The following is a 23,096-nucleotide window of genomic DNA, read 5'->3' on the forward strand; positions in this document are numbered from 1 at the left end:
ACGACCCCCCTGGAGTCCAGTTTGGGGGAGTTCTGTCCGTAGGTCCCGTCCTCGCTGCTCATCAGGTGGACGGTGTTCCCGCGGCCGTCCGTCACCGTAGCGTTCACCGTAGCGCCGACGTATTCCTCCGACACCAGGTTCCTGTCGGCCCGCGCCCCCCCCACCCAGCCGGGCTGCACCAGCACCAGCACCAGCACCAGGACCGAAGGGAGACCAGTCCAGCTCAGGGACATCATGGCGTCCTCTGACTCCTGGTTACATCCACCTGTCCTCCAACCGGCCAATCGGCTCGCTCTCACTCACCTGAGGAAAGAATCTGATTGGACGATCAAAGTGAGACTTCAGGACAGTTTCTACTGAGACGGTCCTGCAAGACAAAAAGTACTGGTTAGCTAGTTAGAGTCCTCCAGAGTCCACACACACACACACACAGACACACACACACACACACACACACACACACAGACACACACACACACTCACACACACACAGACACAGACACACACACTCACACACACACAGACACACACACACACACAGACACACACACACACACAGACACACACACTCACACACACACAGACACACACACTCACACACACACAGACACACACACACACACACACACTCGTCTTCTTTCCTGTGAAGCAGCTGATTCATGAGATCATGTGACAAGTTATTCTTCAGTCCTCATTGGTCCAATCAGCATCCAATGAGGATCCTCATTGGTCCAATCAGCATCCAATGAGGATCCTCATTGGTTGCTGATTGGACCAATGAGGATCCTCATTGGTCCAATCAGCAACCAATGAGGATCCTCATTGGTCCAATCAGCAACCAATGAGGATCCTCATTGGTCCAATCAGCATCCAATGAGGATCCTCATTGGTCCAATCAGCATCCAATGAGGATCCTCATGTCCTCTGAACCTTTAAAGTTCTCCAGTCTCACCTGAACTGAGCTTTGTCCTCAAATGTCTCTTTTTGTGTCAGAAAGCTTCTTTATGTCCTCTGGACCCTCAGATGTCCCGCTGTCCTTCTTTATGTCTTCATGTCTCCACCAAGTCTTATTTTAGTGTTTAATGTCCTCCAGTTTCTTTAAGTTGTCCACTAGCTCTGTCCTCGGTCTCCAGATGTTGTTTATGTCTCTGTCTCTCCTCCAGATGTTGTTTGTCTCTGTCTGTCCTCCAGATGTTGTTTATGTCTCTGTCTGTCTCCAGATGTTGTTTATGTCTCTGTCTGTCCTCCAGATGTTGTTTATGTCTCTGTCTGTCCTCCAGATGTTGTGTTTATGTCTCTGTCTGTCCTCCAGATGTTGTTTGTCTCTGTCTCTCCTCCAGATGTTGTTTATGTCTCTGTCTCTCCTCCAGATGTTGTTTATGTCTCTGTCTGTCCTCCAGATGTTGTTTATGTCTCTGTCTGTCCTCCAGATGTTGTTTGTCTCTGTCTGTCCTCCAGATGTTGTTTATGTCTCTGTCTCTCCTCCAGATGTTGTTTATGTCTCTGTCTGTCCTCCAGATGTTGTTTATGTCTCTGTCTGTCCTCCAGATGTTGTGTTTATGTCTCTGTCTCTCCTCCAGATGTTGTTTATGTCTCTGTCTCTCCTCCAGATGTTGTTTGTCTCTGTCTCTCCTCCAGATGTTGTGTTTATGTCTCTGTCTCTCCTCCAGATGTTGTGTTTATGTCTCTGTCTCTCCTCCAGATGTTGTTTATGTCTCTGTCTGTCCTCCAGATGTTGTGTTTATGTCTCTGTCTCTCCTCCAGATGTTGTTTGTCTCTGTCTGTCCTCCAGATGTTGTTTATGTCTCTGTCTCTCCTCCAGATGTTGTGTTTATGTCTCTGTCTCTCCTCCAGATGTTGTTTGTCTCTGTCTGTCCTCCAGATGTTGTTTATGTCTCTGTCTGTCCTCCAGATGTTGTTTATGTCTCTGTATCCTCCAGATGTTGTTTATGTCTCTGTATCCTCCAGATGTTGTTTATGTCTCTGTCTGTCCTCCAGATGTCTTCTTCGTGTCCCAGCACGTGCTTCCTGCCGTCCTCGCAGCCAATGGCAGCGCAGTATCAGAGGTGGGGGACATCATCAGAGGACATCAGAGTGTCTTCAGTCCTGAATCAGAGCAGATCACCGTCTCAGGCTCCAGCAGGATGACTCAGTGTTTAAACGCCGCTTTGTTTCACCGTCTGCAGGCGGACAGACAGGCGGGCTCCCGGTGCTCCGACCGCCGCCTGCCTCCGCTCTCCTCCCGGTGCCGGTACGGCGGGCCTCCGTGTGTTCGGGTCCGGTGGGTCCAGCGGATGTTCGGTCGGATCCGGTTTTATTCCCGCTGCTTTCAGACGCTGCGGAGGCTCGAGCTCCGTCTCCGTTTCAGGCTCAATGCGCATGCGCAGGGCGACGGCAGACGGGGTGAGCGTGTGATGCGTTCATACTCAGGTAGCTGAGATTTGGATAAAATGTCGCGAGACCTGCCGACAAATACCAATAATAATGATGATCATATGTCTCTATTGATTACCAATAAACATGATCACTGATCAATCAATGATCACAATCATTTAATAACGAAATGATCAATAATAGAAAAATGTGATGGTGGTGATGATGATGATGATGATGATGATGATGATGATGGTGATGATGATGATGATGATGATGGTGATGATGGTGATGATGGTGATGATGATGATGTGATGATGTGGTGATGATGATGTGATGATGATGTGATGGTGATGATGGTGATGATGATGGTGATGATGATGATGATGATGATGATGGTGATGATGGTGATGATGATGATGATGATGATGATGGTGATGATGACGATGATGGTGATGATGATGATGATGATGATGATGGTGATGATGATGATGATGATGATGATGGTGATGATGATGATGGTGATGATGATGATGATGATGATGATGTCCTACTTGGAGTTATTTTGTGACCATTGTAACATGAATAATTTGGTAAACCTTCGTTGCAGAACATTTTATTCTGCTGTTAACTGAAGTCAGGAGCCTCAGTAGTGTGAGGAAGAACAGCATCTCCTCCCCCTGCTGGAAGAACAGCCTGGCAGCCCCTCCCCCTGCTGGAGGAACAGCCTGGCAGCTCCTCCCCCTGCTGGAAGAACAGCCTGGCAGCTCCTCCCCCTGCTGGAAGAACAGCCTGGCAGCCCCTCCCCCTGCCGGAGGAACAGCCTGGCAGCCCCTCCCCCTGCTGGAGGAACAGCCTGGCAGCCCCTCCCCCTGCCGGAGGAACAGCCTGGCAGCCCCTCCCCCTGCTGGAAGAACAGCCTGGCAGCTCCTCCCCCTGCTGTTGGTCACTCTGTGTTGAGGTCCAGTCAACCGTAGAACATTTATTAAGAAGCTTCGTTCCAACAGGAAACAAACATGAGCTTCCTGTTTGTGTTTAGTTCTGCAGATCAGATCAGTCAGTCATTGGATGAACCAACATTTCCTTCAATTAAATCAGAACAGAACTGAGGTCATTGTGTTTGGCAGTAAAGAGAAGAGGATTACTGTCAGTAAACATCTGGAGTCACTCTCTCTAAGAACTAAAGACCAGGTCCAAAACCTTGTGGTGCTGATAGACTCAGATCGGACCTTCAGCATCAAATCACCAAACAGCTTCTATCAGAGTGAAGGTTTTATGTCTCAGACCAGGAGACTCCACTACTGTAAAGGTCTCCTGACATTAAACAGCTGCAGGTACACCAGAACCAGAACCAGAACCAGAACCAGTACCATAACCAGAACCAGAACCAGAACCAGAACCAAGAGATCAGAGCACATTACTCCAGTTCTAAAGTCTTTACACTGGCTCCCAGTCAGCTAGAGAACAGATGTTAAAGTTCTGCTACTGGTCTACAAATCACTGACTGGTTCAGGTCCAGAATACATGAATATAAACCCAGTAGAGCTGAGATCTACCGGCTCAGGTCAGATAGTAGAGCTCTGAGATCTACCGGCTCAGGTCAGATAGTAGAGCTCTGAGATCTACCGGCTCAGGTCAGATAGTAGAGCTCTGAGATCTACCGACTCAGGTCAGATAGTAGAGCTCTGAGATCTACCGACTCAGGTCAGATAGTAGAGCTCTGAGATCTACCGACTCAGGTCAGATAGTAGAGCTCTGAGATCTACTGGCTCAGGTCAGATAATAGAGCTCTGAGATCTACCGACTCAGGTCAGATAGTAGAGCTGAGATCTACCGGCTCAGGTCAGATAGTAGAGCTGAGATCTACCGACTCAGGTCAGATAGTAGAGCTCTGAGATCTACCGACTCAGGTCAGATAGTAGAACTGAGATCTACCGACTCAGGTCAGATAGTAGAGCTGAGATCTACCGACTCAGGTCAGATAGTAGAGCTGAGATCTACCGACTCAGGTCAGATAGTAGAGCTCTGAGATCTACCGACTCAGGTCAGATAGTAGAGCTCTGATCTACCGGCTCAGGTCAGATAGTAGAGCTGAGATCTACCGGCTCAGGTCAGATAGTGGATCCCAGAGAATAAACATGCTGAAGGAGTTTTTACACAACTGGAACATTTACCAGCAGAACTGAAACCAGGTTAAAAACGTTTCTCTTTTCATGACCTCATTATTGAGCTTTTAATGAATTTAATAAAATCTTTATTTTATGCTGCAAACTTATATTTAATGCTCTTAGTATATTTTTTTGATGTGCTTTCTATTTCTCTTTTATGCTTCCAATTCTTACTGTCAAATGTTTGTTTTTATGTAAAGTACACTGAGTATAAATAAAGCTGCCTTGCTTTATAATAATCAATAAGGCTTTATAATAATCAATAAGGCTTTATAATAATCAATAAGGCTCTAATAATCAATACGGCTTTATAATAATCAATACGGCTTTATAATAATCAATAAAGCTCTAATAATCAATAAAGCTCTAATAATCAATAAAGCTCTATAATAATCAATAAGGCTTTATAATAATCAATAAAGCTCTAATAATCAATAAGGCTTTATAATAATCAATAAGGCTCTAATAATCAATAAAGCTTTATAATAATCAATAAGGCTCTATAATAATCAATAAAGCTTTATAATAATCAATAAGGCTCTAATAATCAATAAGGCTCTATAATAATCAATAAAGCTTTATAATAATCAATACGGCTCTATAATAATCAATACGGCTTTATAATAATCAATAAGGCTCTAATAATCAATAAGGCTCTATAATAATCAATACGGCTTTATAATAATCAATACGGCTTTATAATAATCAATAAGGCTTTATAATAATCAATAAGGCTCTAATAATAATCAATACGGCTTTATAATAATCAATACGGCTTTATAATAATCAATAAAGCTCTATAATAATCAATACGGCTTTATAATAATCAATAAAGCTCTATAATAATCAATAAGGCTTTATAATAATCAATACGGCTTTATAATAATCAATAAAGCTTTATAATAATCAATACGGCTTTATAATAATCAATAAGGCTCTATAATAATCAATAAGGCTCTATAATAATCAATACGGCTTTATAATAATCAATAAGGCTCTATAATAATCAATAAGGCTTTATAATAATCAATAAGGCTTTATAATAATCAATACGGCTTTATAATAATCAATAAGGCTCTATAATAATCAATACGGCTTTATAATAATCAATAAGGCTTTATAATAATCAATAAGGCTTTATAATAATCAATACGGCTTTATAATAATCAATAAGGCTCTATAATAATCAATACGGCTTTATAATAATCAATAAGGCTTTATAATAATCAATAAGGCTTTATAATAATCAATAAGGCTCTATAATAATCAATAAGGCTTTATAATAATCAATACGGCTTTATAATAATCAATAAGGCTTTATAATAATCAATAAGGCTTTATAATAATCAATACGGCTTTATAATAATCAATAAGGCTCTATAATAATCAATAAGGCTTTATAATAATCAATAAGGCTTTATAATAATCAATAAGGATATAATGAACCAATGAGGAGCCAGAGACAGAGTCATGTGACAGGAAGTAAAACACTTTAATTTTTTTACAAAAAAACACAAAACTAAGAAAAATATAGGCGTCTCCATCGAGGCGTCTGATTGGCTGAGCTGCTCTATGATGTCATCATACGAGGAGCGATGCTCATCGACATCAGTTCCTGGAACAGCAGCTTGCAGGCGTACGGCATCCGGACCAATGAGATCTGAGGGAGACGGGGGGGGGCGGGTCAGTGAGGAAGAGGAGGTGATGATGATGATGATGATGATGATGATGAAGGTGATGAAGGTGTTTACCTGGGTCTTGTTCCTGCAGCCGCGGCACTCGTAGGTGTGTGTGCGTGTGTTGGCGATGGCCATCAGACCACACAGGTTACACACATGGACCTGATACGGGTCAGAAGCCTCAAACAGACGTTCTCTCAGGAACTGAGCGGCGCCGTGAGCGATCTGACAGTCACGCTCCATCTCTCCAAAACGCAGACCTCCGTCACTGAGGGGAGACAGGTGGGACAGGTGAGACAGGTAGAGAGAGAGACAGGTGGGACAGGTGAGACAGGTGGGACAGGTGGGACAGGTGAGACAGGTGGGGGAGGTGAGACAGGTGAGACAGGTAGAGAGAGAGACAGGTGAGACAGGTGAGACAGGTGAGAGAGAGACAGGTGAGACAGGTGGGGGAGGTGGGAAAGGTAGAGAGAGAGACAGGTGGGACAGGTGAGACAGGTGAGACAGGTAGAGAGAGAGACAGGTGAGACAGGTGGGGGAGGTGAGACAGGTAGAGAGAGAGACAGGTGAGACAGGTGGGGGAGGTGAGACAGGTAGAGAGAGAGACAGGTGAGACAGGTGGGACAGGTAGAGAGAGAGACAGGTGAGACAGGTGGGGGAGGTGAGACAGGTGAGACAGGTGAGAGAGAGACAGGTGAGACAGGTGGGGGAGGTGGGAAAGGTAGAGAGAGAGACAGGTGGGACAGGTGAGACAGGTGAGACAGGTAGAGAGAGAGACAGGTGAGACAGGTGGGACAGGTAGAGAGAGAGACAGGTGAGACAGGTGGGGGAGGTGAGACAGGTGAGACAGGTGAGAGAGAGACAGGTGAGACAGGTGGGGAGGTGGGAAAGGTAGAGAGAGAGACAGGTGAGACAGGTGGGGGAGGTGAGACAGGTAGAGAGAGAGACAGGTGAGACAGGTGGGGGAGGTGAGACAGGTAGAGAGAGAGACAGGTGAGACAGGTGAGACAGGTAGAGAGAGAGACAGGTGAGACAGGTGGGGGAGGTGAGACAGGTGAGACAGGTGAGAGAGAGACAGGTGAGACAGGTGGGGGAGGTGGGAAAGGTAGAGAGAGAGACAGGTGGGACAGGTGAGACAGGTGAGACAGGTAGAGAGAGAGACAGGTGAGACAGGTGGGGGAGGTGAGACAGGTAGAGAGAGAGACAGGTGAGACAGGTGGGACAGGTGAGACAGGTAGAGAGAGAGACAGGTGAGACAGGTGAGACAGGTGAGAGAGGTGGGAGAGAGAGAGACAGGAAGCAGACAGACAGACAGACAGACAGGAAGTAGACAGACAGACAGGAAGCAGACAGACAGACAGACAGACAGACAGACAGACAGACAGGAAGCAGACAGACAGGAAGCAGACAGACAGACAGGAAGCAGATAGACAGGAAGTAGACAGACAGGAAGCAGACAGACAGGAAGCAGACAGACAGACAGACAGGAAGCAGACAGACAGGAAGTAGACAGACAGGAAGTAGACAGACAGGAAGCAGACAGACAGGAAGCAGACAGACAGACAGGAAGCAGACAGACATGAAGTAGACAGACAGGAAGCAGACAGACAGGAAGTAGACAGACAGGAAGCAGACAGGAAGCAGACAGACAGACAGGAAGCAGACAGACAGGAAGTAGACAGACAGGAAGCAGACAGACAGACAGGAAGCAGATAGACAGGAAGTAGACAGACAGGAAGCAGACAGACAGGAAGCAGACAGACAGACAGACAGGAAGCAGACAGACAGGAAGTAGACAGACAGGAAGTAGACAGACAGGAAGCAGACAGACAGGAAGCAGACAGACAGACAGACAGGAAGCAGACAGACAGACAGGAAGCAGACAGACAGACAGGAAGCAGACAGACAGGTGTCTCACCGTGAGCGGCCCTCCATGGGCTGCCTGTTGAGGATCTGGACCGGGCCTCGGGCTCTGGAGTGGATCTTATCGTCCACCATGTGCTTCAGACGCTGGTAGTAAGTCGGTCCGATGAAGATCTGAGACGTCAGCTTCCGACCCGTGAACCCGTTATACAGAACCTGATAATCAATAATCAATAACCTCAGCACGACAGGGGTACTGATCAATACTGATCAGACAGTATTGATCAGTATTGATCAGTATTGATCAGACAGTATTGATCAGACAGTATTGAACAGTATTGATCAGTATTGATCAGACAGTATTGATCAGTATTGATCAGACAGTATTGATCAGTATTGATCAGACAGTATTGATCAGACAGTATTGATCAGTATTGATCAGACAGTATTGATCAGTATTGATTACCTCGTTGCCTCTCAGGTGGTATCCGTACTCCGACAGCAGGTTCGATACTTTCTGCACGTTAACCGCGTCGTTAAACGGCGTCGCGTCTCCGATCTCTCCTTTGTTCGCTGACACCTGGAGGAGAAACCGATCAATAATCAATAATCATTCATTATAATGATCAAATTAAACAGCAAACTGCTGCAGCACGCTGGATGATCAGTAGGGTTATTGATCGTAGGGTTATTGATTGTTACCTTGCCCTGCAGACACTCGATCAGATGGCCGACTGTCATTCTGGACGGGATGGCGTGCGGGTTGATGATGATGTCAGGTGTGATCCCCTCGCAGGTGAACGGCATGTCCTTCAAACAAACACACATTTAAACTGGAGAACATTCAGCAGGTGTGCAACTTCCTGTCAGGTGACTTATCTACTTCCTGTTTACCTCCTGTCTGTACTGGATTCCGCAGGTTCCCTTCTGTCCGTGTCGGCTGGCGAACTTATCCCCGATCTGAGGAATCCGGACCGACCGCACCTGCAGGACACACCAACCACTCAGTTAGTGAGCTGTGTGTCAGGTGTGTCTCAGGTGTGTCTCAGGTGTGTCTCAGGTGTGTCAGGTGTGTCTCAGGTGTATCTCAGGTGTGTCTCAGGTGTGTCTCAGGTGTATCTCAGGTGTATCTCAGGTGTGTCTCAGGTGTGTCAGGTGTGTCTCAGGTGTATCTCAGGTGTGTCTCAGGTGTGTCAGGTGTGTCTCAGGTGTATCTCAGGTGTATCTCAGGTGTATCTCAGGTGTGTCTCAGGTGTGTCTCAGGTGTATCTCAGGTGTATCTCAGGTGTATCTCAGGTGTGTCAGGTGTGTCTCAGGTGTGTCAGGTGTGTCTCAGGTGTATCTCAGGTGTGTGTCAGGTGTGTCTCAGGTGTGTCAGGTGTGTCTCAGGTGTATCTCAGGTGTGTCTCAGGTGTGTCTCAGGTGTGTCAGGTGTGTCTCAGGTGTGTCTCAGGTGTGTCAGGTGTGTGTCAGGTGTGTCTCAGGTGTGTCTCAGGTGTGTCAGGTGTGTCTCAGGTGTGTCTCAGGTGTGTCTCAGGTGTGTCTCAGGTGTGTCAGGTGTGTCTCAGGTGTGTCTCAGGTGTGTCTCAGGTGTGTCAGGTGTGTCTCAGGTGTGTCTCAGGTGTGTCTCAGGTGTGTGTCAGGTGTGTCTCAGGTGTTTCAGGTGTGTCAGGTGTGTCTCAGGTGTGTCTCAGGTGTGTCTCAGGTGTGTCAGGTGTGTGTCAGGTGTGTCTCAGGTGTGTCTCAGGTGTGTCTCAGGTGTGTCTCAGGTGTGTCAGGTGTGTCTCAGGTGTGTCTCAGGTGTGTCTCAGGTGTGTGTCAGGTGTGTCTCAGGTGTGTCTCAGGTGTGTCTCAGGTGTGTCTCAGGTGTGTCAGGTGTGTCTCAGGTGTGTCTCAGGTGTGTCAGGTGTGTCTCGGGTGTGTCAGGTGTGTCTCAGGTGTGTCTCAGGTGTGTCTCAGGTGTGTGTCAGGTGTGTCTCAGGTGTGTCTCAGGTGTGTCTCAGGTGTGTCTCAGGTGTCTCAGGTGTGTCAGGTGTGTCTCAGGTGTGTCAGGTGTGTCTCGGGTGTGTCTCGGGTGTGTCAGGTGTGTCTCAGGTGTGTCTCAGGTGTGTCTCAGGTGTGTGTCAGGTGTGTCTCAGGTGTTTCAGGTGTGTCAGGTGTGTCTCAGGTGTGTCTCAGGTGTGTCAGGTGTGTCTCAGGTGTGTCTCAGGTGTGTCTCAGGTGTGTGTCAGGTGTGTCTCAGGTGTTTCAGGTGTGTCAGGTGTGTCTCAGGTGTGTCTCAGGTGTGTCAGGTGTGTCTCAGGTGTGTCTCAGGTGTGTGTCAGGTGTGTCTCAGGTGTTTCAGGTGTTTCAGGTGTGTCAGGTGTGTCTCAGGTGTGTCTCAGGTGTGTCTCAGGTGTGTCAGGTGTGTCAGGTGTGTCTCAGGTGTGTCTCAGGTGTGTCAGGTGTGTCTCAGGTGTATCTCAGGTGTGTCAGGTGTGTCAGGTGTGTCAGGTGTTACTCAGGTGTGTCTCGGGTGTGTCTCAGGTGTGTCTCAGGTGTGTCAGGTGTGTCAGGTGTGTATCAGGTGCATCTCAGGTGTGTCTCAGGTGTGTCTCAGGTGTGTCTCAGGTGTGTGTCAGGTGTGTGTCAGGTGTGTCTCAGGTGTGTCTCAGGTGTGTGTCAGGTGTGTGTCAGGTGTGTCTCAGGTGTGTGTCAGGTGTGTCTCAGGTGTGTCTCAGGTGTGTGTCAGGTGTGTCAGGTGTCTCAGGTGTGTCTCAGGTGTGTCTCAGGTGTGTGTCAGGTGTGTGTCAGGTGTGTGTCAGGTGTGTCTCAGGTGTATCTCAGGTGTATCTCAGGTGTGTCTCAGGTGTGTCAGGTGTGTCTCAGGTGTATCTCAGGTGTGTCTCAGGTGTGTCAGGTGTGTCTCAGGTGTGTCAGGTGTGTCTCAGGTGTATCTCAGGTGTGTCTCAGGTGTGTCAGGTGTGTCTCAGGTGTATCTCAGGTGTATCTCAGGTGTATCTCAGGTGTGTCTCAGGTGTGTCTCAGGTGTATCTCAGGTGTATCTCAGGTGTATCTCAGGTGTGTCAGGTGTGTCTCAGGTGTGTCAGGTGTGTCTCAGGTGTATCTCAGGTGTGTGTCAGGTGTGTCTCAGGTGTGTCAGGTGTGTCTCAGGTGTATCTCAGGTGTGTCTCAGGTGTGTCTCAGGTGTGTCAGGTGTGTCTCAGGTGTGTCTCAGGTGTGTCAGGTGTGTCTCAGGTGTGTGTCAGGTGTGTCTCAGGTGTGTCTCAGGTGTGTCAGGTGTGTCTCAGGTGTGTCTCAGGTGTGTCTCAGGTGTGTCTCAGGTGTGTCTCAGGTGTGTCAGGTGTGTCTCAGGTGTGTCTCAGGTGTGTCTCAGGTGTGTCAGGTGTGTCTCAGGTGTGTCTCAGGTGTGTCTCAGGTGTGTGTCAGGTGTGTCTCAGGTGTTTCAGGTGTGTCAGGTGTGTCTCAGGTGTGTCTCAGGTGTGTCTCAGGTGTGTCAGGTGTGTGTCAGGTGTGTCTCAGGTGTGTCTCAGGTGTGTCTCAGGTGTGTCAGGTGTGTCTCAGGTGTGTCTCAGGTGTGTCTCAGGTGTGTCTCAGGTGTGTCTCAGGTGTGTCTCAGGTGTGTCAGGTGTGTCTCAGGTGTGTCTCAGGTGTGTCAGGTGTGTCTCAGGTGTGTCAGGTGTGTCTCGGGTGTGTCTCGGGTGTGTCAGGTGTGTCTCAGGTGTGTCAGGTGTGTCTCAGGTGTTTCAGGTGTGTCAGGTGTGTCTCAGGTGTGTCTCAGGTGTGTCAGGTGTGTCTCAGGTGTGTCTCAGGTGTGTCTCAGGTGTGTGTCAGGTGTGTCTCAGGTGTTTCAGGTGTGTCAGGTGTGTCTCAGGTGTGTCTCAGGTGTGTCAGGTGTGTCTCAGGTGTGTCTCAGGTGTGTGTCAGGTGTGTCTCAGGTGTTTCAGGTGTTTCAGGTGTGTCAGGTGTGTCTCAGGTGTGTCTCAGGTGTGTCTCAGGTGTGTCAGGTGTGTCAGGTGTGTCTCAGGTGTGTCTCAGGTGTGTCAGGTGTGTCTCAGGTGTATCTCAGGTGTGTCAGGTGTGTCAGGTGTGTCAGGTGTTACTCAGGTGTGTCTCGGGTGTGTCTCAGGTGTGTCTCAGGTGTCTCAGGTGTGTCTCAGGTGTGTCAGGTGTGTCAGGTGTGTATCAGGTGCATCTCAGGTGTGTCTCAGGTGTGTCTCAGGTGTGTCTCAGGTGTGTCTCAGGTGTGTGTCAGGTGTGTCAGGTGTGTCAGGTGTGTGTCAGGTGTGTCTCAGGTGTGTCTCAGGTGTGTGTCAGGTGTGTGTCAGGTGTGTCTCAGGTGTGTGTCAGGTGTGTCTCAGGTGTGTCTCAGGTGTGTGTCAGGTGTGTCAGGTGTCTCAGGTGTGTCTCAGGTGTGTCTCAGGTGTGTGTCAGGTGTGTGTCAGGTGTGTGTCAGGTGTGTGTCAGGTGTGTCTCAGGTGTGTGTCAGGTGTGTCTCAGGTGTGTCAGGTGTGTCTCAGGTGTGTCAGGTGTGTCTCAGGTGTGTCAGGTGTGTGTCAGGTGTGTGTCAGGTGTGTCTCAGGTGTGTGTCAGGTGTGTCTCAGGTGTGTCAGGTGTGTGTCAGGTGTGTATCAGGTGTGTCTCAGGTGTGTCAGGTGTGTGTCAGGTGTGTGTCAGGTGTGTCTCAGGTGTGTGTCAGGTGTGTCTCAGGTGTGTCAGGTGTGTCTCAGGTGTGTGTCTCAGGTGTGTCTCAGGTGTGTATCAGGTGTGTGTCAGGTGTGTGTCAGGTGTGTGTCAGGTGTGTGTCAGGTGTGTCTCAGGTGTGTGTCAGGTGTGTCTCAGGTGTGTATCAGGTGTGTCTCAGGTGTGTCTCAGGTGTGTCTCAGGTGTGTGTCAGGTGTGTATCAGGTGTGTGTCAGGTGTGTATCAGGTGTGTGTCAGGTGTGTGTCAGGTGTGTCTCAGGTGTGTCTCAGGTGTGTATCAGGTGTGTATCAGGTGTGTCCTCTCACCCTGATTTTGCAGAACTTGTATCCCTCCTGGTTCAGCGTCACCATGACCTGGTCCACGATGCCGGTCTCGCTGGTCCTGAGGAAGGTGCTGCAGTCCCTCTTGGTGTAGCGCCGGTTGGTGCTGTCCAGCTCGTCGTCGTTCTCCGGCAGCGTCACCGTCTTCCCGATGATCACGTCCTCGCCGGAGACTCGGACGCCAGGCGCGATGAGGCCGTCGTCGTCCAGCTTGTCGTAGATGGCGTGTCTCATACCTGGAAGGAGAGAAGAGCTTTACCTGCTGCCCACAGGTGAGCTGCAGCTGCTGCAGATGTTTCATTTACATCAGGGGTGTCCAAACTACGGCCCGCGGGCCAACTGCGGCCCGCAGTCCATTTTTAATTGGCCCGCAGGAAATTTTATAATTAGAATAGAATATGGCCCGCACTGCTTTGCATCTCAACCACCAAGTTTACTCCTGACCTTCCAGCCATCCTTGAGTCCAAAACGCAGCATCAATGCTCCCACTGAGTGCAATGCCGTTCCCGTTTTAGGTGAGTTAAAAATATATTACACAGTATCCGTGTGTTATTAAGCATAATAACTTAAATCACAAGCTTGAAATGTACCCAGGGTTTCCCACAGCACTTTACAGTTAAGGCGGCCGCCTTAGCAACACACGCCTGCCGCCTTAACTAACGTCTTAAACAAATAAAAAATAAAAAACAAAAATAAATATATATATATGATCAGGGCCTGAATATCAGCGCGGGATTGCAGGTATTGTGCACAATTTAATTGATTCCCGCAAATCCAACACTTATATTTCCGCACACATTTACAGCGATGTATATTAATGTTCAACCAACGTCTGCAGCGGTGTTTACTGCAGGACGACTGGCCGGAACCGCTATGTCCGACTGTCTGACTTCGACCCTGAACACACCTGTAGCTCTCTCTGTACCTCCCGCTAGCATAACACAGAGAAGCTAACAGTGATATTAAGTTTAAGGAAACAAACACAGACCACTGGTTAAAACATAAATCTACATCATCTGAGGCAGAACCTGCTCAGAAAAACTAATGCAAACAGCGCCATGTGATGTCATCATTAACAACGTTAATCCTCAGACAGGTAACTGTGACGTTACTATAGCAACACGTTTCAGGCTTTCTCATTCAGCAGTCCTGAAGAGAGAGAGTGAGGCAGATTCAACAGAAACGTGATGCTACTGAAGCTGAATATCACTACTTAACTGTATAATACTATATAACTTGTAATTACTATAGAATATAGTTCAGAGAATAAGTTAACTATATAAGATAGACTCACTGGCCTAACCTGTGCAATCTAATTTAATCCAATACAGCAGCTCTGCTATAAATTCTACATTTATGAAGCTTATACTACATTTTTTAACAAGAAGGTGAAAATTCTGCTTTATGTTCATTATTGAGTGATTGTGGTGTATTAGGATGCATTATATTGAATGGTGTTCTTAATATTTTGTCCATTCCATCAACATACATGAGGAGGGCAAAATATTAGGAACACCTTTCAATATAATGCACCCAAGTACACCACCACCTCTTAGTACGACCTCAGTAATAAACTAAGTGGAATTATCACATTTTTGACAATGTCAACAAAAACCTCCGTCTCACTGCTCCCCACCACCTTAACTAACACATTTTCTGTGGGAAACCCTGGTACCCATCCCATTTTCCCCTTTATTGTTCTTTCTCTGTACTGTGAATGGGATCACCATCCTGACTAAGAAGAAATCTGAGGCTGCTGTTCTGAGAATTAGCTACCAACCCTTTTTCTGAATAAATCAATAAAAATCCATTTATGGAAAGCTGTGATGATGGCTGATTTTTTTTTCTGTAAATATATTCAACAATATAGCAAATTTTACCAACTTTTAAAGGATTTTTCTTACTTTAATACAATAGATGTGAGGCTATATACCTCACCTCTAGTAAGTGGCCCAGCCCCTCGTATATTTTGCCGTATATGGCCCTCAGTGAAAAAAGTTTGGACACCCCTGATTTACATCATTCAGTGCTGTTGTCATAGTTACAGTGCAGGTGTTTGGACACACTGCTGTAAAATGGTTTATTTCTTACATTACAGGAAGAAGTGAAGTGTGTGATGTTGAAGTGGTTTTATCAGAACCTCAGGATATTACATGTGGGATGCTGCACGCTTCTATTTTATCCTCTTTTATTTCTTATGTATATAAATGATACGACAGCTGCTGTGACATCAAGCTGCTGCTGTGATGATTCTGCATTACTGCTATCTGGGAATGATGTCAGTGAAATTCACAACTCTTAGTAAAGAATCAGAAAGTGTCAGAGAGTGGCTCATAGATAACAAGCTTTCAATACATTTGGGTTAAAGCCAGTCAATCCTGTTTGGAACAAATACATTGAAAATCTTTTGTAATGAAACTGAAGTTTGATGATATTTTGTCTCATATTTAGGAATAATATCGGACCAGTCACTGCCCTGTGAATCTGTTGTTAAAAAGTTTGCCATCAAACTTCACTTCCTGTTTCACAGGCGAAGGCTGTTTAGAAACGTCTCGTCCTCATTGGTACAGCGTCAGTTTGATTGTGATGTTCTAGACATGAGGAGCTTATAGAAGTCAGGCTCACAGCTTTATAATGACATGTTTACTGACGTGTTTATTATTTGATTTAATTTGTGCTGATTCAGTTTCATGTTGTTTGTGTTTTAACATCTAACAGTGATTTCACTCTAACATGTTTTTATGTCTAATGTATAAATATGAACATGTGATCTCTCTGGTTCTCACCCTGACAGGTTTCACGTGTCGGCTTCTCAAAGATCTCCTCCTGATCGAAGCCTTTCTTGGACTCTTGCTCTTTGTAGGATCGATAGAAAACAGACCTGCAGGAACATCGCAGCTTTAAAAACAACAACAACAAAAAGCAGAAACCAACATCTGGAACCAGCAGCAGCAGAATCTGACCTGAAGAAACCTCGATCCACAGCGGACCGGTTCATGATCACAGAATCCTCCTGGTTGTAACCCGTGTACGAGGCGATGGCCACGATGGAGTTAATACCTGCAACACACACAGCCTGTCAGTCAGAGAGGAGGGAACACACACTCACTCACACACACACACACACACACACACACACACACACACACACACACACACACACACACACACACACACACACACACACACACAGGTACCTGCAGGCAGCTCTCTGAAGCGCAGGTACTCCATGGAGCGGGTGGTGACCAGAGGTTTTTGTGGATAATACAACACGTGAGCCAGCGTGTCCATGCGTACGTGGAAGTTGGTGATGTAGACGCCCATCGCCTGTTTGCCCATAGCCGACTGATACGTGTTCCTGGGAGACTGAGACACAGCGCACGGGACAGGTGAGTTCAACACGGGACAGGTGAGTTCAACACGGGACAGGTGAGTTCAACACGGGACAGGTGAGTCCAACACGGGACAGGTGAGTCCAACACGGGACAGGTGAGTCCAACACGGGACAGGTGAGTCCAACACGGGACAGGTGAGTCCAACACGGGACAGGTGAGTCCAACACGGGACAGGTGAGTCCAACACGGGACAGGTGAGTTCAACACGGGACCTGGTAGTGGTGTGTGTGTGTGTGGTTGCTATGGTTACCTGGTTGCGGTGTGTGTATGGTTGCTATGGTTACCTGGTTGTGGTCGGGGAAGGGGATGATGGAAGCGCAGACTCCCAGGATCATAGACGGGTGGATCTCACAGTGAGTGTAGGTGGAGCAGTAAGCAACACCTTTCTCCTGCAGGTCATCTGGAGTCATAGCGAGCATCACTGTCTCCTCCTCCAGAGTGTCAATATACTCTACCACACCACTCGCCACCAGGTCCTGCCAGCTGGGACAGGGGAGACAGGTGAGACAGGTGAGACAGGTGAGAGAGGTGAGACAGGTGAGTGAGGTGAGTGAGGTGAGTGAGGTGAGGGAGGTGAGAGAGGTGAGACAGGTGAGGGAAAGGTGAGGGAAAGGTGAGACAGGGGAGAGACAGGTGAGACAGGGGAGAGAGGTGAATGAGGTGAGACAGGTGAGGGAGGTGAGGGAGGTGAGAGACAGGTGAGTGAGGTGAGACAGGTGAGGGAGGTGAGAGACAGGAGAGACAGGTGAGACAGGTGAGGGACGTGAGGGACAGGTGAGAGACAGGTGAGACAGATGAGAGACAGGTGAGACAGGTGAGTGAGGTGAGACAGGTGAGAGAGGTGAGTGAGGTGAGACAGGTGAGGGAGGTGAGAGAGGTGAGTGAGGTGAGACAGGTGAGGGAGGTGAGAGACAGGTGAGGGAGGTGAGAGAGGTGAGTGAGGTGAGACAGGTGAGGGAGGTGAGAGACAGGTGAGGGAGGTGAGGGAGGTGAGGGAGGTGAGGGAGGTGAGACAGGTGAGAGACAGGTGAGAGACAGGTGAGGGAGGTGAGGGAGGTGAGGGAGGTGAGAGAGGTGAGACAGGTGAGAGACAGGTGAGAGACAGGTGAGGGAGGTGAGGGAGGTGAGGGAGGTGAGTGAGGTGAGGGAGGTGAGGGAGGTGAGAGAGGTGAGAGAGGTGAGACAGGTGAGGGAAAGGTGAGACAGGGGAGAGACAGGTGAGACAGGGGAGAGAGGTGAATGAGGTGAGACAGGTGAGGGAGGTGAGGGAGGTGAGAGAGGTGAGACAGGTGAGAGACAGGTGAGAGACAGGTGAGGGAGGTGAGGGAGGTGAGAGAGGTGAGACAGGTGAGAGACAGGTGAGAGACAGGTGAGGGAGGTGAGGGAGGTGAGGGAGGTGAGTGAGGTGAGGGAGGTGAGGGAGGTGAGAGAGGTGAGAGAGGTGAGACAGGTGAGGGAAAGGTGAGACAGGGGAGAGACAGGTGAGACAGGGGAGAGAGGTGAATGAGGTGAGACAGGTGAGTGAGGTGAGGGAGGTGAGAGACAGGTGAGTGAGGTGAGACAGGTGAGGGAGGTGAGAGACAGGAGAGACAGGTGAGACAGGTGAGGGACGTGAGGGACAGGTGAGAGACAGGTGAGACAGATGAGAGACAGGTGAGACAGGTGAGTGAGGTGAGACAGGTGAGAGAGGTGAGTGAGGTGAGACAGGTGAGGGAGGTGAGAGAGGTGAGTGAGGTGAGACAGGTGAGGGAGGTGAGAGACAGGTGAGGGAGGTGAGAGAGGTGAGTGAGGTGAGACAGGTGAGGGAGGTGAGAGACAGGTGAGGGAGGTGAGGGAGGTGAGAGAGGTGAGACAGGTGAGAGACAGGTGAGGGAGGTGAGAGACAGGTGAGGGAGGTGAGGGAGGTGAGACAGGTGAGACAGGTGAGAGACAGGTGAGACAGGTGAGAGAGGTGAGACGGGGGAGACAGGTGAGACAGGTGAGACAGGTGAGACAGGTGAGAGAGGTGAGACAGGTGAGACAGGTGAGAGAGGTGAGACAGGTGAGAGAGGTGAGACAGGTGAGAGAGGTGAGACAGGTGAGAGAGGTGAGAGAGGTGAGACAGGTGAGACAGGTGAGAGAGGTGAGACAGGTGAGACAGGTGAGACAGGTGAGACAGGTGAGAGAGGTGAGACAGTTGAGTGAGGTGAGTGAGGTGAGTGAGGTGAGGGAGGTGAGGGAGGTGAGAGAGGTGAGAGAGGTGAGACAGGTGAGGGAAAGGTGAGGGAAAGGTGAGACAGGGGAGAGACAGGTGAGACAGGGGAGAGAGGTGAATGAGGTGAGACAGGTGAGGGAGGTGAGGGAGGTGAGAGACAGGTGAGTGAGGTGAGACAGGTGAGGGAGGTGAGAGACAGGAGAGACAGGTGAGACAGGTGAGGGACGTGAGGGACAGGTGAGAGACAGGTGAGACAGATGAGAGACAGGTGAGACAGGTGAGTGAGGTGAGACAGGTGAGAGAGGTGAGTGAGGTGAGACAGGTGAGGGAGGTGAGAGAGGTGAGTGAGGTGAGACAGGTGAGGGAGGTGAGAGACAGGTGAGGGAGGTGAGAGAGGTGAGTGAGGTGAGACAGGTGAGGGAGGTGAGAGACAGGTGAGGGAGGTGAGGGAGGTGAGGGAGGTGAGGGAGGTGAGACAGGTGAGAGACAGGTGAGAGACAGGTGAGGGAGGTGAGGGAGGTGAGGGAGGTGAGAGAGGTGAGACAGGTGAGAGACAGGTGAGAGACAGGTGAGGGAGGTGAGGGAGGTGAGGGAGGTGAGTGAGGTGAGGGAGGTGAGGGAGGTGAGAGAGGTGAGAGAGGTGAGACAGGTGAGGGAAAGGTGAGACAGGGGAGAGACAGGTGAGACAGGGGAGAGAGGTGAATGAGGTGAGACAGGTGAGTGAGGTGAGGGAGGTGAGAGACAGGTGAGTGAGGTGAGACAGGTGAGGGAGGTGAGAGACAGGAGAGACAGGTGAGACAGGTGAGGGACGTGAGGGACAGGTGAGAGACAGGTGAGACAGATGAGAGACAGGTGAGACAGGTGAGTGAGGTGAGACAGGTGAGAGAGGTGAGTGAGGTGAGACAGGTGAGGGAGGTGAGAGAGGTGAGTGAGGTGAGACAGGTGAGGGAGGTGAGAGACAGGTGAGGGAGGTGAGAGAGGTGAGTGAGGTGAGACAGGTGAGGGAGGTGAGAGACAGGTGAGGGAGGTGAGGGAGGTGAGGGAGGTGAGAGAGGTGAGACAGGTGAGAGACAGGTGAGAGACAGGTGAGGGAGGTGAGAGACAGGTGAGGGAGGTGAGGGAGGTGAGACAGGTGAGACAGGTGAGAGACAGGTGAGACAGGTGAGAGAGGTGAGACGGGGGAGACAGGTGAGACAGGTGAGACAGGTGAGACAGGTGAGAGAGGTGAGACAGGTGAGACAGGTGAGACAGGTGAGAGAGGTGAGACAGGTGAGAGAGGTGAGACAGGTGAGAGAGGTGAGACAGGTGAGAGAGGTGAGAGAGGTGAGACAGGTGAGACAGGTGAGAGAGGTGAGACAGGTGAGACAGGTGAGAGAGGTGAGACAGGTGAGAGAGGTGAGACAGGTGAGAGAGGTGAGAGAGGTGAGACAGGTGAGAGAGGTGAGACAGGTGAGAGAGGTGAGAGAGGTGAGACAGGTGAGACAGGTGAGTGAGGTGAGACAGGTGAGGGAGGTGAGACAGGTAGTCACCTGTAGTTGTTGTACTCTCTCTCCTTCAGCTGGTCGATGTGACGTCTCTTCAGCAGCAGTTTCTGTTTCTCTACGATCAGCAGCGGCCGGCAGATTCTCCCAGCGTCAGTATAGATCCTGATCTCCCTCTCTCTGATGTCTCTGATCATCGATACCTGAAACCATCATCATCATCATCATCACCTTCATTACTATCATCATCATCATCATCACTTTCATCATCAGCATCACCTTCATCACCATCATCATCATCACTTTCATCATCAGTATCACCTTCATCACTATCATCATCATCAGCAGCATCACCTTCATTACTATCATCATCATCTTCATCATCACCAGCATGATGATGAAGATCACTGACCTCAGACACGATGATGTCCATCTGGCGGCGGAGCTTCCTCAGAGTGTTCATCAGCTGTTCGGGGTCTTTGTGGATCCCGACCCAGCAGCCGTTCACGAAGATCTTTGTAGCGCTGCAACACAAACCGATCGATCACTAACTGATACGTACACAGCGATCAATGCAAACTCTGCCCCCTGCTGGTCGGGTAGAGTCCAAACTCTGCCCCCTGCTGGTCGGGTAGAGCCCAAACTCTGCCCCCTGCTGGTCAGGTAGAGCCCAAACTCTGCCCCCTGCTGGTCGGGTAGAGCCCAAACTCTGCCCCCCGCTGGTCGGGGTTAGAGACAGACGGGAGGTGGTACTGACTCTGCGATGGCGGCGGGGGAGATCTCCTCCAGGTTCTCCATGCTCCACTCCTCCAGGAACTCCAGGATGGGGGACGGCTGAGAGCCCACAGAGATGTAAGCCATCAGGGCCAAGTTCTTCACCAGACCCACAGCGTGGCCCTGCAACACGATCAATACATCAATACATCTATCAATACATCAATACATCTATCAATACATCAATACATCTATCAATACCCATATATCTAACCATGACCCTCTAACCTCGGGGGTCTAACCCTGACCCCCTTACCCCGGGGTCTGACCCTGACCCTCTAACCTCGGGCGTCTAACCCTGTCCCTCTAACCTCGGGGGTCTGACCCTGACCCTCTAACCTCGGGGGTCTAACCCTGACCCTCTAACCCCGGGGGTCTGACCCTGACCCTCTAACCTCGGGGGTCTGACACCCTTACCCCGGGGGTCTAACCCTGACCCTCTAACCTCGGGGGTCTAACCCTGACCCTCTAACCTCGGGGGTCTGACCCTCTTACCCCTGGGGTCTAACCCTGACCCTCTAACCTCGGGGGTCTAACCCTGACCCTCTAACCTCGGGGGTCTGACCCCCTTACCCCGGGGGTCTGACCCTGACCCTTACCTCGGGGGTCTGACCCCCTTACCCCGGGGGTCTGACCCTGACCCTTACCTCGGGGGTCTGACCCCCTTACCCCGGGGGTCTGACCCTGACCCTCTTACCTCGGGGGTCTAACCCTGACCCTTACCTCGGGGGTCTGACCCTGACCCTCTAACCTCGGGGGTCTGACCCTGACCCCCTTACCCCGGGGGTCTGACCCTGACCCCCTAACCTCGGGGGTCTGACCCTGACCCTCTAACCTCGGGGGTCTGACCCTGACCCTTACCTCGGGGGTCTGACCCTGACCCTCTAACCCCGGGGGTCTGACCCTGACCCTCTAACCTCGGGGGTCTGACCCTTACCTCGGGGGTCTCGGCGGGGCAGACCATCCCCCACAGAGTGTTGTGCAGCTGTCGCGGTTTTGCCAGTTTTCCGTCTCTGCCGATCGGAGAGTTGAGTCGGCGCAGGTGAGACAGCGTGGAGGCGAAGGTGAGCCGGTTCAGCACCTGGGGACACAAGCTCAGGGTTAGGGGGTCTGCTACAGGGGACGCGGGTCTGGGACCGGGACGCAGGGTTAGGGTTAGGGTTAGGGTTAACCCTTAGCTCACCTGGGAGACCCCGGCTCGGGCCTGGTGAGCCTTCTTCACGTCGCCCCAGTTACCGGTGGCCAGCGAGTACTTGAGTCCATCCGAGATGATCCGGGTCTTGATGGCGAGCTCCAGGTTGAAGTCTTTCCCTCGGTCGATGAACTTCTGGGCGTAGATCCGGATCTCTTTCAGCAGGTTCTTAAACATCCTGCAACAGAACCAGACCCAGTTAGACCCAGCTAGACCCTGACGGTTGGCTGAAGCTTTTATTGTGAAACAGACAGGAAGCGGTTTGGTTTTATTTATAAAAATGTAACTGCAAAGGTCAAAGGTCACCAGTGATGTCAGAGAGAGAGTGAAAGAAGCCCCACCCTCTGAACAGGAAGGCCAATAGCGGCCCGGCAAGGTCCAGCCTCTTGTTGCCATAGTGATCCCTGTCGTCAAGCTCACGGCGACCCAGAGCAGCGAGAAGCAACCTGTGGACCATATACCTACACACACACACACACACACACACACACACACACACACACACATACACATACACACATATATACACACACACACACACACACACATATATACACACACATATACACACACACACACACACACATATACACACACACACACACACATCATTAAGGCTTCATTATGCAGAGCAGGGTATAAATATATTAACAGTCGTCCATCACTGTAGTCTGAGCTGCTCTATCAGCCTCACCTGAGCCAGGTGAGCTCAGTCTGGGCCAGGTGAGCTCAGTCTGGGCCAGGTGAGCTCAGTTTGGGCCAGGTGAGCTCAGTCTGGGCCAGGTGAGCTCAGACTGGGCCAGGTGAGCTCAGACTGGGCAAGGTGAGCTCAGTCTGGGCCAGGTGAGCTCAGTCTGGGCCAGGTGAGCTCAGACTGGGCAAGGTGAGCTCAGTCTGGGCCAGGTGAGCTCAGTCTGGGCCAGGTGAGCTCAGTCTGAGCCAGGTGAGCTGA

General features: G+C 49.9%; 2 protein-coding genes across 5 annotated transcripts in view; both read right to left on the bottom strand.

The window, feature by feature from the left end:
* The window catches only part of rnf130 (ring finger protein 130), a 7,642-nt gene extending 6,561 nt beyond the window's left edge, over positions 1 to 1,081 (bottom strand). The window contains exons 1-2 of one of the 3 annotated variants that reach the window (XM_062426046.1): positions 953 to 1,081; positions 1 to 367 (exon numbers count right to left, since the gene is read on the bottom strand). The exon at positions 1 to 367 is cut by the window's left edge and continues 26 nt beyond it. In XM_062426046.1, the coding sequence (XP_062282030.1) occupies positions 1 to 236 (236 nt within the window). In that variant the 5' untranslated portion in view covers positions 237 to 367; positions 953 to 1,081. The remainder of the gene's footprint in view (positions 368 to 952) is intronic. The other 2 variants (XM_062426048.1, XM_062426047.1) reach the window with 2 other exon arrangements.
* polr2b (RNA polymerase II subunit B) overlaps positions 1 to 23,096 on the bottom strand; it is a 47,586-nt gene that overhangs the window by 21,247 nt on the left and 3,243 nt on the right. Inside the window, exons 9-25 of one of the 2 annotated variants that reach the window (XM_062425804.1) lie at positions 22,486 to 22,605; positions 22,136 to 22,322; positions 21,890 to 22,033; positions 20,936 to 21,075; positions 20,591 to 20,702; positions 20,227 to 20,381; positions 16,788 to 16,986; positions 16,306 to 16,474; positions 16,072 to 16,168; positions 15,895 to 15,989; positions 13,094 to 13,344; positions 8,978 to 9,067; positions 8,786 to 8,893; positions 8,550 to 8,663; positions 8,139 to 8,299; positions 6,293 to 6,488; positions 6,010 to 6,201 (exon numbers count right to left, since the gene is read on the bottom strand). In XM_062425804.1, coding sequence (XP_062281788.1) covers positions 6,112 to 6,201; positions 6,293 to 6,488; positions 8,139 to 8,299; positions 8,550 to 8,663; positions 8,786 to 8,893; positions 8,978 to 9,067; positions 13,094 to 13,344; positions 15,895 to 15,989; positions 16,072 to 16,168; positions 16,306 to 16,474; positions 16,788 to 16,986; positions 20,227 to 20,381; positions 20,591 to 20,702; positions 20,936 to 21,075; positions 21,890 to 22,033; positions 22,136 to 22,322; positions 22,486 to 22,605 — 2,428 coding nt within the window. In that variant the 3' untranslated portion in view covers positions 6,010 to 6,111. Of the gene's footprint in view, positions 1 to 6,009; positions 6,202 to 6,292; positions 6,489 to 8,138; positions 8,300 to 8,549; positions 8,664 to 8,785; positions 8,894 to 8,977; positions 9,068 to 13,093; positions 13,345 to 15,894; positions 15,990 to 16,071; positions 16,169 to 16,305; positions 16,475 to 16,787; positions 16,987 to 20,226; positions 20,382 to 20,590; positions 20,703 to 20,935; positions 21,076 to 21,889; positions 22,034 to 22,135; positions 22,323 to 22,485; positions 22,606 to 23,096 lie in introns of those variants that run through there. The other variant, XM_062425806.1, reaches the window with a different exon arrangement.

The sequence above is a fragment of the Scomber scombrus genome, chromosome 9 (genome assembly GCF_963691925.1).
Source record: "Scomber scombrus chromosome 9, fScoSco1.1, whole genome shotgun sequence".
NCBI classification, from domain to species: domain Eukaryota; kingdom Metazoa; phylum Chordata; class Actinopteri; order Scombriformes; family Scombridae; genus Scomber; species Scomber scombrus.